Source organism: Punica granatum, chromosome 3 (genome assembly GCF_007655135.1).
Source record: "Punica granatum isolate Tunisia-2019 chromosome 3, ASM765513v2, whole genome shotgun sequence".
Classification (NCBI taxonomy): Eukaryota; Viridiplantae; Streptophyta; class Magnoliopsida; order Myrtales; family Lythraceae; genus Punica; species Punica granatum.
Window position 1 is genome coordinate 2008848 of NC_045129.1, and position 16063 is coordinate 2024910.

Below are 16063 nucleotides of genomic sequence, written 5' to 3' on the forward strand. Positions count from 1 at the left end.
TGACTGAAAACGTTGACCTCAGAAGTAGTTTCCCACCAGGAAAATGGAAAATGTTTTCCAGCTCGGAAAACGTTGACCTTAATATTGAGATTTTTTTTTTCTCTTTAGGCGGGGCAAACGCCCAAGAAACTAAAGAGTGCAAAAAATGGGAGTAACTACTCCGATTAGATCCCCTAACAATAAAGAATCTAAATCATTAAGAACCGAAGTAAGCTAATGCACACCGAGAGGCCTAAGGATGGAGCGCAACGAGTAAGTCAATTAGCATAAAAGTTTCTATTGCGGGAAAAGAGAATAATAAAATGAAAAAGGAAATTTTGTTGACCAATTTATTTTGTCTATAATAATAATAATAATAATAAAATAAAACAATAGAAAATTGTGTACATTGTTTACATTCTTTTTCCATTTTATTTCTCTAATAGAAATAATAAATCCCAAAAATGGCTTTCATCATCTCCATCATATATATATATATATATACAATGACAAGGGGAGACCAAAACTATCCCATTATTTATCTACTAGTAAATCCTGAGGATGCAAGTAAAAAATTGGGTGGATGATTGAGGGGAGGGCTACTACAAGTTGGACAAGGAACTGCTCGGGAACTTCAGCTGCGTCTGGACCCCATTGACGAGCGTGTCCTGATTAGCCCATGAGGAGATGAGGTGGTTGGCAATCGCGAAAGGCCCTGGAAAGAACATCGGGGCGACCTCGCCATTCTCGATGTTGAAGTCCGCTGACAGGCTCTGGCCCTTCTCGACTCCCCTGCACATTTGCCCGACTTTGGCTGCTGCCATCCTTTGCGCCTTTTTGTAGTCGGCAAATCCTAAGGCCTTCTTCACGTCTTCCCGGCTGTGCCACTGAGCATCTACAATCAAAACGTCAACAGCTCTATTATATTTTAATTGTTGTTACACCCTGCAAGATCAGAATACAACTGTATGTAGTGTACCTTCCAATTCTTCTTTGTCCACGTTTAGTACCTGGGATTTTGCATAAGCATAGAAACCTACCATCAACTGGCACGGCATGCTACTCGGTCCAACTGTTTTGCAATATACCAAATAAAGATGGCAAACAATCAGATACTATTTCAGGAAAGAGAGAAAAATCTAACATGACAGATAGACTTATATGCACGTAAAAAGTTCCTCGGACATGTCTAGAAAATCGTACCAGGCCAAGGCTGAGAACTATGATACACGACCTCCCCGACCTCAATACCTGTCTCCTCCCATGTTTCCCTCCTCACTGCCTCCTCCAAGCTTTCTCCAGGCTGCAAAATTGTTATGTCTAAATTAACGATTTGCTCAATTAACAGGATCTCTTGAGTATTAGCATCGAATACAGAAACAAGTACTAGAGTATTGATAGGAGAGCAATGGCAGATAGCTAACCTATGGCGAACCAAAAGGAGGACCATTTTCTAATAGAAAACCTAAAGGATATGAAGCAGATGTTTCATTCGCTCAAGAAGACACAAATCGGAAAAACTGAGCATTGGACTCATACATCCTATAAAAACTGCCCCTCTAAGCAATGTATCATAGAATCACATTCATTCATAGGTCTCATTGTTGGTCTTCCTTCTATCAAACTTTTTACAAAATTTTCCATCTATAATCATTCTTCCAGCCCGATACAGGACCAAGAGTGGCAAATAACGAACAGATCACATAAGATATCTATATACCAGCATAAACTTTTGGATTGTCAGAACAGTAAAAAAACGATATCAATATGGAACAAAAGAAGTACCTCTATGAAACCTGCCAAGCAACTCCACATACGGGGCACGAATCTCGACTGCCTGCTTAAGAGCACGCAATCATTCTCTTTATCAATGACTAACATGATTACAACCTGTAAAGATGACCGCATATGGAGGGGAAATCAGTGCAGGACTCAGACTTACAGCAAAAGTCGTAAAGTAATATTATAATTAATACAGCAAGAGCTATGGATAAACATTATACAGGGTCAATCCGTGGGTAAACTCTCTTCTTGCAGGATTCGTTTGTACATTGTTTCCTTCTTCCTGCCTCCATGGGGACTGTTTTCCCTCCACAGTTTCCACAAAATTTCGATGAACCGTGCCATTCCAGTAAAGCTCGGGCCTAATCAAAGAACAAGAAAATCAAGACTAAAAAAAAATTAAAAAGAATGCAAATCTTACAATAACCAGTATATAGCCTGCACGACCAACTCCTAGGGGAATTCAAGAACCTTTTTGCATATGCCCGCTTTCAAATTGACACCCACATTGCTCAAACATAACTTCTACACCATGACCATGAAATCTTTACGAAGTGATAGCACTATAATTCATCTCATCAGCCAATAAAACTATAAACGATTATCCAGAAGATAATTATATATCCTCTGGCACCTGCTTCAACCATCCTTTAGATCCAATCTGTCAAGGTAGCTGCAATTACATTCACACGTGACCCGGCTTCCAAAATGCTGAACAAAATGGAGAAAAAATTGGATATTTTGGTCTTCTCAGGAACGGGATGAATACACTTGCAATTTAACTGAAATAAAACTAAAGACCTATGAGCAATGAAACCGAAACGAAATGATTGACCAACCAAGAATCACTTACATGACCAGCAATGGCCAAATCACCCATAGCCCTCTCGTCATCCCAATCAGTGGCCACCATTAGAGTCCTCAGCTCAACAAAGCAGAACTTCTTCCCACCCAACTCATCCACCGTCCCCCCACCTTCTCCTGAAAAATCTACCGCCCAGTAAACCTCACCCTCCTCTGCCCTAGACCCCAAATAGACGAACAGCTCGCAACTCATCTCAATCCCAAAATTGCTCAACAGGCTCTGGCACTCCCCCAGATTGACCCAACCCAGGTGCCATCTGGGGCCCGCATCGTTCCCGCTGTCCGAGGAGCTTGCCAAAGGCCGGCCCTTCCTGAAAGGCAGGACTTTGAAATTAGGCAGGGTGGAGCTGCTGTGGGCGGCGGCCTCCAGTAGCTGGGTCTTGAGGGTGTCGAGGGCCGAGGCCGGGCTAAATGGGTCGGTGGATTTCGGGGTCTTGGCCCTTATCGGGTTGCCTGCGAAGGCGTGGGAGTTGAGGTTGAGGGACATGGTGGCTGCTGCTGCTACTATGCCTCTCGCGGACTGGAAACTGAATGGGGGTCTCAGGGGGAGGAAAAGGAGGCTCTTGGAAGAAGAAGAACAAACGGAAGAAGACAGGAGGGAAGAAGAGATCATGTCTGAGAGCTCATCCTCATGGTAGTTGGGCAGATCCTCAATGGAAGAAAGGGCAATGGTGAGGTCACTGCTGACTGCTGAGAGTTTCGTGGTTGCCAATGGACATATGTCACGTTCCTGACTTAGGAAACACTGATGGTTACTTCTTCTTCTTCTTTTTCATTTCTTTATAAATGGCATATAATAATTTATTCACTTTCCAAAGAAATAAAATCATTTGTTGCAAATTTGAAAACTAAAATTATGTGATTTTAATTTTTCTTCCAAATCAAGTCAAGATGTGAAAATTTCCATATAGACTAGAGACGTGGAGCCAAAATTTAAATATTATCAAACTAGATAATAGTATTTGATAGCTCTCATTAAAATTACGTTTGTTTACTGTCTTTTTTCCACTTGAATAATTAAAATTTCTTTTTCCCTTCTCTTAATCACAACTAGATGAAGACTCGCGCGTTGCATAGACGATTACTAAGGAATTTGAAGATATAAATTTTCAAAACATCAAAACTTATTCCTAATGTTAAATAATGTAAAAATTGATCTTAATATAATATATATTATTTAGTTTTATGGAAAATTAGGAATTCAAAAAAAATCTAAAACTATAGAAATTAATTCAGTATTGTTTGTTCGTTTCATTGAAATATGTAAAACATGCATGAAAATCGACTTATGATAAGAAAATTTAAAAATATTAAGTTTTAATTCTTACAAAGTAAGAATGTTTATATAAGATTTGAGATAGTATATTCCCTTATTACTTTTACTAATATACATATACGTAAATATTTAAAGCAAACATATGCTAAATATCTTTCTTCAGTATTACATTATACAATCTAAGATAATTATCCTATAAAAGTAAAATAAGTGAAAAGTTTAATGAAATCTCATAGGATAGAATTGTCGTATACTTGATCATGTATTAAATAAAGGGTGGTGAAACTCAAAATATATAATCATAAATGAAGTTGATTATTGATAGTAAAAATCAATATTAATGTTACCATTTTTATGACTAATAAAATCAAACTCTATAAAAAAAAATAAGTACATAAAACTCAAAGTTGATGAAAGAAAGATCTCAATTGAAATATAAAATAATAATTAAAAAAGAAATATTGAAAGATTTTCAATTACTAAAGCAACAACCATGGTAAAATTGGGATAGTATTTTATTAAAAAATCAATATTGACGCAATTAGTTTGAAATTTGATAAAAAAAATCATTCTACAAATCAAAATTCAACCAAAGAATAAGATTAAATAAAACTATTAAACTTGAACTTCATGGAGAAATTTTTTTATGAAATAAGAATTAAAGAAAAATATTCAATTACTAATTTACTAAAGCAACAACAATAGTAAAATTGAAATAAAATTTTATTAAAAAATTAAGATTGATGCAATTAGTTCAACATATGATTAAAAAAGTCATTCTATAAATCAAAATTCAACCAAAGAATAAAAATAAATAAAACTACTGAACTTGAAGTTCATGGAGAAAAATTTTCATTAAATTATGCAATAATAATTAAACAAATTCAAGGTATATAAATCAGAAAAGTCTAACAGTTTTTGAAGCGACATTCATAATGAAATTAGGATAGAGATATTGTCAAAAAATCAATATCGAAACAGTCAAACTTGAATATGAATTAACATTCATTCAACAAAGCAAAGTTCAATCAAGAAAAATAAAAATTTGGAGAAGACCCTGCAAACAATCAAAATATAAAATGGGATCTTTTACTCTACTCAAACTAAACGACAATTTTACAGACACACCATATTATATAAACAACAATTTGATTTTGGTTAATATTATAAGTGTATATTTTTCAACTCCATATTTTACTACAATATATATGACCGGCAATTTGATTGCTACAATACAAAAAATTTCTTGAATAACAAGTAATATATATAGTCCACTGCTTATTTTATTCTCTTATCTATATTATGTTGGTTATATGCAAATAATATATATTCTACTGCATAATTAATGATAAAAAATTTTAATACATAAGTAATAACGTGACAAAGTGAGAGTTTCGTTTCTTATTTTGATAATGTGGCGTCGTGAGAATTCAAATCGTGCTTTTTTTTAATAGATATATAGATTTAGAAGACTGAACCAAGCGTTCTTGTTGCACAGATTGTAAATATGGTTCGACTGAGACTTTTCTCCTTTCATGAGATTAGTTGCTGGCACCCTTTGTGTCCTCGATTCCGTCCAAATTAGCAAAAAATTTAACGTCATGTTATAATTGTTATCAAATCGAAAGTTTGTGCAATTTTAGGTTAAGGAAAAAAGTTCGTGCTAGAATTGTTAAAATGTGAAAAGTTTGTGTTGTTATTGTTGTTTTTTTTTTGTTATTAATCCATTTTTTTATTACGCATCATCACTTATAAAAAAAAATCACAATTTAGAGTATAAAGTCGAATATATTAATGCTTTTATGATGTGAGATTCCGGTAACTGGAGATAGTCCATGAAAAATAACATCCTTTTAATTTAAAAGACAAAAGCAGATGCAATTTTCAGCTTGAGCTCGGACTGGAATAAATCTTTAATTGGTTTTGATTATTTTTGCATGAAATAATTAAAACAGGTGAGGAAATGCAAGCAAAATAAACAATAATAATCAATACTGCTTGGTTGGTTGGTTGGAACAATATCAAACAAACTTTGTTTTTTGCATCCATTTTGAATTTCTTGGGAGGCTTTATCCTTGTAATCCTCTGTAATTCAGTATATACCATTCTTTTTTGCTGAATTATTATATATATATACCATTCTCGTACTACCAAATGTCCACTTGAAAATTAATGTGAATACATTATACACGATTCAGCTAACTCAGGGAAGTAGATCAGTAGTTGATACATAAAAGAAAATCAAACTTTCCGACTGTTTAATAGTAACATATTGGGCTAATTTGCACGATTCGGTGAGGTGACATTACATATATGGAATATATGGAATATTTTAATCGCCAACTACGCTTTGCGATTAAAATTAGGACTACATTATGTAAGCATGCTCGCCCGCTTCCCTATCGTCTTCGTACTTTATTTTCCCTATATAATGGCGTTTACATTAACAAATTATCGAATAAATAAATAATAATATAAATATATATGTTAATTCACATTAACAAAATAAAAAAAAATCTATATTGATAATTGTTTCAATTAATTATGGGTAGACAAGTGATTATATCTTTGTTTAGATATATAAAACAAGTCAATATTTGTTAGTTTATTTTACGTTTTTATATTATCTAAATATAATGCAATTTTTTCACTTTATATAATTCTATCTATATGTTTGCTGCAATTATAATAGAAAATAAATAAATCTAAAACAAGATTCACATTTAGAGTAAACTATTTTTTCTCATAATGGAGACCCTTGGACCATGTAATAATGAAAAGGGAGGGAGACAGCAAAGGAGGAGAAAATATTGGTTAATGTTGATATTTATGGTGTGTTTGGTTTCAGAATTAAAGTAATTTTGATTTTGATTGTGGAAAAGGACAAATGATTGTGTAGTGTGTTGAGTTAAAGTTAAAGTTAAAATTTTTGACTTGAAAAATATGTATTTTTATTATATAGTGTGTTGAGTTAAATTTAAAATTAAATTTTTTGTGATTTTAACTGCGAAATCAAACGGAACATAATGCTCCAGAAGAAATTAGAGTATGGAATGGTCTACAGAGACTTTGAGATTGTGTGGACATTTTCTATCCTGTTATTACATTAATTAATTAGTGATATCTCTTTCTCTTTTTTTTTTCAAAGTTATATTAGGAAGACTAACGCGTACAACTAATCCAGTTCGAATTGAATTGGCTTACTGAATGATAAAAGTCAGCCCAAGATTTTATGTCTCTCATTATAGTAATAAATTATTATTCCAAAGACTCGGTATGTCAGCTCTCACGCCATGTTCACAATAGTTCGATGATATATTTATATTCCTTTCATGAGATTTAACAGTGTTCTCCATTATTCTTGCTTCTGTTGCGGGAAGAATTTCAAGGCCGAGGGATACCAAGGGCTTGAGTTGTTTACCGTGTGATTATAATGAGGACTTGGAGGAATCAGTCAATATTACTTCGAACGATGATTGCCCTCGAAAGATTTACGTTTGGAGAACTTTGGAAGCACTTCGTGTTAGGACTGGTCGACGCCGAGTTCGAAAGACACCTCTCAGTTTCATTCCACTAAAACCGTTCTGAGCCAAATTGATCCTTCTTTCCCCGTCGCCGTGCCCTTCCTTCTCTTTCTCCTTGTTAGGTGTGACTGAACACTTGTGTCTTCCATTCCACGAGAGGAGTTCCAACGGCTTGATTGCAACTTATCGGTGGTAAAAGTCGCCAGGCGATAGATTCAGGTGGAGAGTACAATGATGAAGGTAACGGGTTAGTTGTAACCCGTCTCTTCACATGTAATCCGTCTCTTTACATGCAGGTCTCCATCATGGTCTCTGATGGATTTAGGACTTGAAAATTAGTTGGTGTTGACAAACCTCCTTTTATAACCCTAGTACCGTACAATTTTATGTTATCAAATATGGATAGTAGAAATCAAAATGATTTTTGAATATTACGAAGTATAATCAAAATCAAGAAAAAAAATTAAACAGTTTAAAATTGCTCTTCCTTTTTCTCAAGATTTTATATTTCGAAATATTTTTTTTTTATCTTGCACCATATATATATGGTTAATTTTGGTATTCGAAAGCTCAATTGATTTCCAACTAATTCAGTTTAGCTGGATTGGCCCACTGCACGATAAAGCTCTTTCAGCGTGGATTTTATCTATTCACAATACTGGAACTCGAAACTTTACTTAAGAATAACAAACGTCAAACTGTTTGAATCAATCTACGTTGGTATATTGCACCATATATTCACACGAAGCATTTTTAGAAAAGAAAAAAAAGCGTCCAAAATGCCAAAATCTTTATGAATTTTAGTCCTACTCTCGCATTAATCTAAAGTAAGAGAGGGGGCCTGACCCCCGTGAACTTCTGAAGATCATTCATTGAGCAAATGCAGATGCATTTTTCTCTTCCCAATTTTGTGGAAAATCGAAATAATCAACAGATTCACATGCAGTTCTGTTTTTCTCGAATGAGAATATGAATATAACAAATGGCCGGGAGGAAAAATGTCCAAGAGAAAATTAGAGGAAGACAAGTATTAAGGCGAGTCCGCCAGGACAGCTACAGTGGAAGATATGTGCGTCAAACACACAACATGAATACAATTAAATTGAAGTGGTCATATCCTTCGATGTAATCTAGATTCTTGACCTCCTACAACAATTATACACGGACCCCAGTAAAATCGGGATGGGGGATCCTCAGCCTATCCCATAATCCATATCAAATTGTACTTCTTTATGGTGCTTGGGAGAGCCACAAAGGAGTAATGCAGTAAGATATTTTGGGTCAGTAACTGATCATAGAAGCCCTTCACAGAGCCATCCCAACCAGATCAGAGCAGCCGGAGGGAGTCGATTCCCTGCAACCAAAGAGACAAAAATTGGGAGAAAGGCATCTGAATGTGCTAGTATCCGTAAATCCAGCAAAAAAAACCAAAGTAATATCCTGTTAAATGCACATATATATGTGTGTGCTGATATCCGTAAATTCAATAAGTCTTGGTCGGAGAGTGTCATCAATGAAACACTAGAAGATTTTGGTTTTGCCCGAAAGAAGTTCCATCCTTTTTTCTTCTTTTTTTTCCCGGTGAATTTGTCACGAACACAGAAGAAGTTAGGGCTATGCTCTCCCGTCACGTCTTCCCTGAGTACCCTGAACAACTTGCTACCGGCAATTAATATTTTTTCTTTCTTCCTTATTAGGGTTGAAGAATGCCTTTAGATTGGACAAACAAATACAGAGGAAATGTTTGGTTTTCTTTTTCTTTTTGCTCCGTCAATTAATCAAGATCAATTTTAGTCGTCCGGCAAACATCAGAGTACAAAATGGTGTGAGGAGATTCTGAGATTGTGATTTCTGTGGGAGACTTCCTGTTTTCCCATGAATGCTTGTTCGTGTTTATTTGCAATCACTTTTTTAACCGCATCTTACCCCTTGCGACGTGCAGAGAGTTTTGTTTGGCAAATGAGTAATTTTTTTAACTATATTCCATTTTGACTCAACTTATCTTCAATTCAACAACACAATTATTATTTTTTCATTTTTTCTATAATTTTTTTTATCTTAACTACCATTCAATTCAATTTTTAATATTAAATTCTCTCAATTATTCATTAATTTTTCACAATTCAACAACACCGTCATTAATTTTTCTCAACTATTCATTATTTTTCATACTTTTTCTTATAATTGAACAACACAATCATTACTTTTTTCCACTTAATATTACAAACCAATTAAATATATATATAGTTGAAAATGGAGTTGAGTAAAACTCAACTCAACTCAATTCAATTTTGGGAAATAAAAAAAAGACAAATAATTATTACAATTGTTGAAAAATATATGGATGTGTGAGAATATATATATGTATGTATAGATGTAAAGTAAATAAGAAATTTATTATTAAAAATTAATTAGAAAAATAATTAGAAAAAAAATATGAGTGATATATTCTTATTAAAAAAAGATAAAACAGTAATAATTGTATTATTAAATTTGTGGAAGAATAAGATTGAATTAGGTATACTAAAATTTTAATCCTAAAACCAAACAAACCAATATTACTTACCATCCTTTCTCCTCCACCATGTCTAATTTATGTCTTGCCTTCGTACGTATTTTCTATCTTGTCCAAATATATAAGCTCCCTCTGATTTCTCACTCCAACTGTAGGAGGACTTAATTCACTGAACACAAACCAAACATTCCCATGGCTTGATCTTCATCTCCCCTCAACAATGTCTCTGTTTCGTTCACTTCCTCCGTCTTCCTCCTCCTCTGCTTGCTGCTCAACACTTCTCGCATGTCTGAAGCTCAAGAGTGGCCCAGAAACATTTCCTGCGCCTGCTATACTCAATCCAACAGCAGCCTTTACAAGAAGAACGTCGAAAACCTGCTCTCCACTCTGAAGTCCAAAAACGTTTCCATCTATGACTCAGGGTTCGACTATGCCATGGCAGGGCAGGGCAGGGCACAACAGAGCAGGTGTACGGGCTCTTCCTCTGCCGCGGAGATCTGAGCTCGGCTGAGTGCAAAGCCTGCATCTCCACCGCAAGTGAAGGGATCCTCCTGAGCTGCCCCGGGTATAAAGAATCCACCATATGGTATGACTTGTGCATGATGACTTACAAGTACGACCCGATATTCTACACCATGAGGGATGAAACATATGCCTGGTGGTATGACTATAATATCTCGGATGCCACGGCCACCAGCATCAACAAGTTGCTGAACGTGACGCTCGATGCCCTGATCCCAAAGGCCGCAAGTGGATTGGCAGGTAAGAAATTCGCGGTGAACAAGACCAACTTCACGGAGTCGTATCCACTTTACACGCTTGCTCAATGCACGCCTGACTTGACGGATGGCGAATGCAAAGTGTGCCTCCAAAAAGCAGTCGGGTGGCTTCCTCAAGGAAAACAAGGGGCGATATCTGTTGTTTCAAGCTGTAACATACGGTATGACAACAAATTGTTCTATAATGAAACGGCTGTCTCACTGATGGAATCGGCACCAACAGCTGCTGGAGATATCAATCCAGGTAAAGGATTGGTGTTTCCTGCTTCATGTTAGTGAACTGTATAAGTTGGCTTTTGGATTCATTGAACTCCACCGTATTGGGCCTTAACAATTCTTTCGACCCACCATCAATGGAGAGCATGTTTTTAAAAAATTTTGAACTCTACTCAACTCAATTCCATTTATCTTCAATTTAACAATACAATTATTACTTTTTTCATTTTTTTTAATTTTTTTAACCATTCAATTTAATTTTTAATATTAAATTCTCTCAACTACTCATTACTTTTTTCACAATTCAACAACACAATCATTATTTAATCATTACTTTCTCTCAACTATTCATTACTTTTTCACACTTTTTCTCATAATTCAACAATACAATCATTACAAACTAATTAAAATTAAAACTCAACTCAATTCAACTCAAAAACCAAACGCATTCTAATGATCCATAGGCTTTTAGATCAATTAGACAGCCTTGTTTCCAAAATTATTTTAGGGGTAATCATGTTGTCTCCATCGAAAATTTTCTCATATAACCCAATTCCTTTGTAGTTTTGCGGGTCGCGAGTCTTGTCCTGTAACATAGGCTTCTCTTGCAGGCAAACGGAAGTTATCAACAGGTGTAATTGTTGCCATCATCATTGCTGCCATTACTGTGACTGTGGTGTTATTCCTCATCCTCCGCTGCTTCCTACGGAAGAGACATGGATTCAAACAATACAAGAACGGTAAAGTATATTAGGACATCATGTTTGATATATCAACCACCATATCATCTAATGCTTTGTCCCTGTGGAGGCTAATAATATTATTGCTGTTTGATTTGATAGTTGCTAAAGATATCAAAACTGCTGAAGCCATGCAATTCGATTTCGCTTCAATACAAGCTGCCACGAACAATTTCTCTGCAGATAACAATTAGGTGAAGGCGGGTTTGGCGTAGTTTACAAGGTACAGCAAAAGTGTAATTTACAGTGATGTTTCCGAATAATCAATGGAGCTATAGTGAATTTTTTTGTATTAATGGCCTTCAAATCATTTGGTTTGACAAACAATTGATTTAGGGCCGGCTTCAAGATGGACAAGATGCGGCAGTGAAGAGATTGTTTAGGAGCTCAGCCCAAGGTACTGCAGAATTTAAGAACGAGGTCGAGGTGGTGGCAAAGCTCCAACACAGAAACCTGGTGCGGCTACTTGGATTTTGCATGGAAGGAGAAGAGAAGATACTCGTCTTCGAATATATGCCAAACGGGAGCCTGGACTACTTCTTATTCGGTCTGCTCCGCTCCTAATTTACCTAGTAATTAATTTTGGTGAATAATGATACCTAGTAATTAATTAAGTTTCTTCTTATGGATCAATGATTTTGTCCAACAATTGCAGACTCAGAAAAACGTGGACTATTGGACTGGTCGAGAAGATATTCTATAATTTCAGAAATAGCTCAAGGGATGCTTTATCTTCATGAATATTCCCGGCTCAGAATAATTCACCGGGACCTCAAGATTAGCAACATTCTCTTGGATGCCAATATGGACCCCAAGATTTCAGATTTTGGAATGGCGAGGATCTTCGGGGTGATCAGACCCAAGGAACTGCTAGCAAAATTGCGGACATTGTACGTAGTTTTGAGATTCTCTTGCTTCTCTCTTCTTCTCACCATTAATCAAGTAGTACTAACTCTTTCTCAAATAATTTTAGGGGTTACATGCCTCCAGAGTATGTGAGGACTGGTCAATTCTCAGTGAAATCCGACGTATATAGTTTTGGCATGTTGGTTTTAGAGATTATATCAGGCAAGAAGAACAGTTCCTTTGGTCATCCAGACAAGGCTGAGGGTCTTCCAAGCTACGTAAGTGGAAATTCTATTCAATATATACTGAATTCGTTACCTTGCCTTCATTTAACCGCCCTAATCAAATTTCATATAGTATTGTAATTAAATTCGATTGACATGCCCGCCGATCTGCGTTGTCATACTCTTTCGTCCAATTACTAATTTGAGAGTTAGAAGTTGTTCTTCCAATATGATGCAGTTATCCATTCTTTCCTGTAAATTGACTTGGAAAGATTTCGGTCCATTAGGCATGGAAACACTGGACTGAAGGGACATCTATGGAAGTGCTGGATCCAATCTTGAGGGACTCTTGCACGAGAAATGAAGTCATTAGAAGCCTCCACATGAGCTTGTTGTGCGTCCAGCAAAACCCTGCTGATCGGCCTACAATGTCTACGATAGATAATATGCTTAAAAACTATGCAGTTACCTTACCCGATCCTCAACCTCCTGCATTTGGCTTCTATGGTCCCAACGTTATTGAGAACAACGGTGATGAACGGACAGCGTCTGCAATCAAAGTGACGATCACTGAACTCGAACCTCGGTAGAAAGGGAGATACTCTGTAATAAATATTAAGTGAGTTGTGCACATTACATGTGCCCAAACATTCCTTTTCAAGTATGTTTATTGGGTATTAAAGCTGTATGTAAGTGAAACCCGATGTTTTCATATGCATATATATATATATATGTGTGTGTGTGTGTGTGACTTGTTTTTTTAGAATGGGCAATGAGCCCAGCCCGTGAGTGGCCCTATGCCCTTGAGTCCATAAGCCCATGACATTTCTTTATTTCCTATCCTGAAATTTCCAAGTTCCACTGCCATTCTATTTGTTATACTTCAGTCAAAGAGAGGCAGATGCTTCAAGAGAGAGAGAGAGAGAAAGAGATATGATGTACAACAAGAAAAAAAAAGAGAGAGAGAAAGGACGAGTGAGAAAGAGACAGAGGATGTAACAGTGAGCTCGGAAGGGCAATGACTCGAGGGAGAACTAGGGAGATTATTTAGAGGAGACTGGAGAGTGACGAATTGGACAGAGCAAACGGAGGTACGGGGGATGGAAGTGGAAAAGCATCGAATAGGGAAAATCTTAGCTTAAAATGAAGTTGGTTATGGGCTATCTTAGGTATGTTGCTGATTTTGCATTTATGAGTTTCTTTCATTGATTATGTTATTCTTAATATGAAATTGGAGGTAACGGGTTAGTATAAAATTTGAGCGGTGGAAGGGAAATTGGATAACAACCCGAAAGGATGAGAGCAAGATTAGACCCAATGATTTTTGATATATCGGTTTTGCTGGGCGTTAGTTGTATCATTTCTACAAGCATTATTCCTTTTAAGTTAAATTCTATAAGTGGATCATGGGGGGTGTTAAGGAAGTTTTATTTTGATTATTTTTCTTGCTAGATAAGTATAGTAGAGATTTGTAATTAATGGACTTTTTCTTAAAATTAAAAATAATAAAATATGAGGTCAAAATAGAAATAAGCAAAATATTGGACCGCCAAATAAATATACTATCAAAGAACTTTAATTTTTACCTATTTATTTCACCAATCAATTTTGACTTAATCAATTAGTCACTTATTTTATTAAGTGATTAAAATTTCAACACTTAAGCTTTAAGTGCTTAATTTTTTCTTTGGATAGAGAACTCGGATCAAAGGTTCAGTAGAAAGTGCTGAATTTTAAGTGGGAACAAACATATGCTAATAGTGTTAGTTATTCAATTAATTTTATTTTCTTAATTAAAAATTTCTACTAATTGTCTTATATTAACTTTTTAATTCAACCCAGTTTATTATAGGCAACAATCCCATATACAATATGTATAGTGGTACATTAGTATAAAGAAAATATTCAAAGAAGAGAATATTTCAAATTTCCGATCATTTATTGTCATTTCATTAATAGATAAATATATACATAATTTAAAAAATAAAGAATTATTAAAGTTAAATTCAATTTAAAATTTTAAGAATTATAGCTAATCTAATTAAAGCTTAATTAAGTAAAATTTTTACTTAGGTAATTGGATCATTTTATCTTAAAGTATTCAAATTTATAAAAATTAATGTATGTAATATTAGTTATAATAAAAGACAAACAACTAATGAAGTTTAAAAATTTTGATAGCTCCAATAGTATTATTACAACTTGATACAAAAGTATTCAAATTTTAAATAAAAGTTTCTGGAAATTAAGTTGATAATTGCAATGACTTATAAATTATGTTCTTAACTTTTGATATATATTTGATACATATATTCTTCCATCACAAGTCTGAATTTATCGCATTAAAATTTATGAAATATTAAAAAAATTACATAATTTATATAATTATTATTGTTTTTATTCTAATATTTTTCTTTATAAAATCAGCGCAATGCATGGATCCAAAAAACCAATATAAATATATTTACGAACAATCTAGCTTCCACCTTGTTGGGTCTAGCTGCTTGCGGACGTGATGTCCTTTCTCACAATTGTTGCCCAACGTTAATCGCTTCGAAGACTGTCTATCGACAAGTGATTTTAAGATTAATTCGCCACAAGATTGTTCCATTCCCCAATGTACTTGCAAGCGGTCTAACAAATTCAATCGACTTGTTAAAAGTCCCTTTTTTTGTGTGTGTTCTTTTTTTCAGATTCTTTAGAAATTTTAATAAATAAAAATATTATTTTACCAATCATGAGATACCAAGTGGACTGATTTGATGGCGTTAACTTTCAGTTATGGTTTCAGATTAAAAATGTCTAACGGACTAAACGTTTAGGACTACTTGAACCAAACTAAAATAAATTTAAGTTTAACTTTTCCCATAGTTTTAAGACTTTCGCATTCATTTAGCCATTTGTTAAAAGTCTTTTTCTTTTTTTGTAAAAGAATTGTTAAAATGCACCATCCATATCAAACTCTTGGGTCATGACTCCGCCCGGGACTGTCACCGAGCATTAGCTTTCTATGTGAGTGTCCTTAGCGAAAAACAATAACATGAATTGTGATGTTGATTATCTAATTTGTATAATATAATTTGATATATCCTATTTTCTTTTCGTTGTACCAATCACGGCTCAAATGTGTATGTGAATGGTGTAGAAAATTACAGCAGAGAGTAGACACAAAGCTTCGTGGTTCGACCCCACCAAAAACTTGCATTCCTGTCCCATCTTATGGGAACCAACACAATGGCGTGTAAGCACATATTCTGATCATGGTCAATAAATCGGGACGAGATATATTCACATACACGTGCATGATTATCTAAAGCC

The 16063-nt window shown here is 34.9% G+C and overlaps 1 protein-coding gene and 1 pseudogene across 1 annotated transcript; one reads left to right on the forward strand and one right to left on the reverse strand.

Annotated features, from left to right (window-relative positions):
* Positions 1–315: 315 nt before the first annotated feature.
* On the reverse strand, positions 316–3337 carry LOC116200262 (nudix hydrolase 19, chloroplastic). Its single transcript, XM_031531087.1, has 6 exons — positions 2615–3337; positions 1983–2123; positions 1765–1869; positions 1183–1282; positions 959–1051; positions 316–874 (listed from the first exon to the last, which is right to left on the reverse strand). The coding sequence occupies exons 1-6, from the start codon at positions 3236–3238 to the stop codon at positions 582–584; spliced, it is 1356 nt and encodes a 451-aa protein (XP_031386947.1). The 5' UTR covers positions 3239–3337; the 3' UTR covers positions 316–581.
* Positions 3338–10160: 6823 nt separating this feature from the next.
* On the forward strand, positions 10161–13571 carry LOC116199418 (annotated as a pseudogene).
* The last annotated feature ends 2492 nt before the right edge of the window (positions 13572–16063 follow it).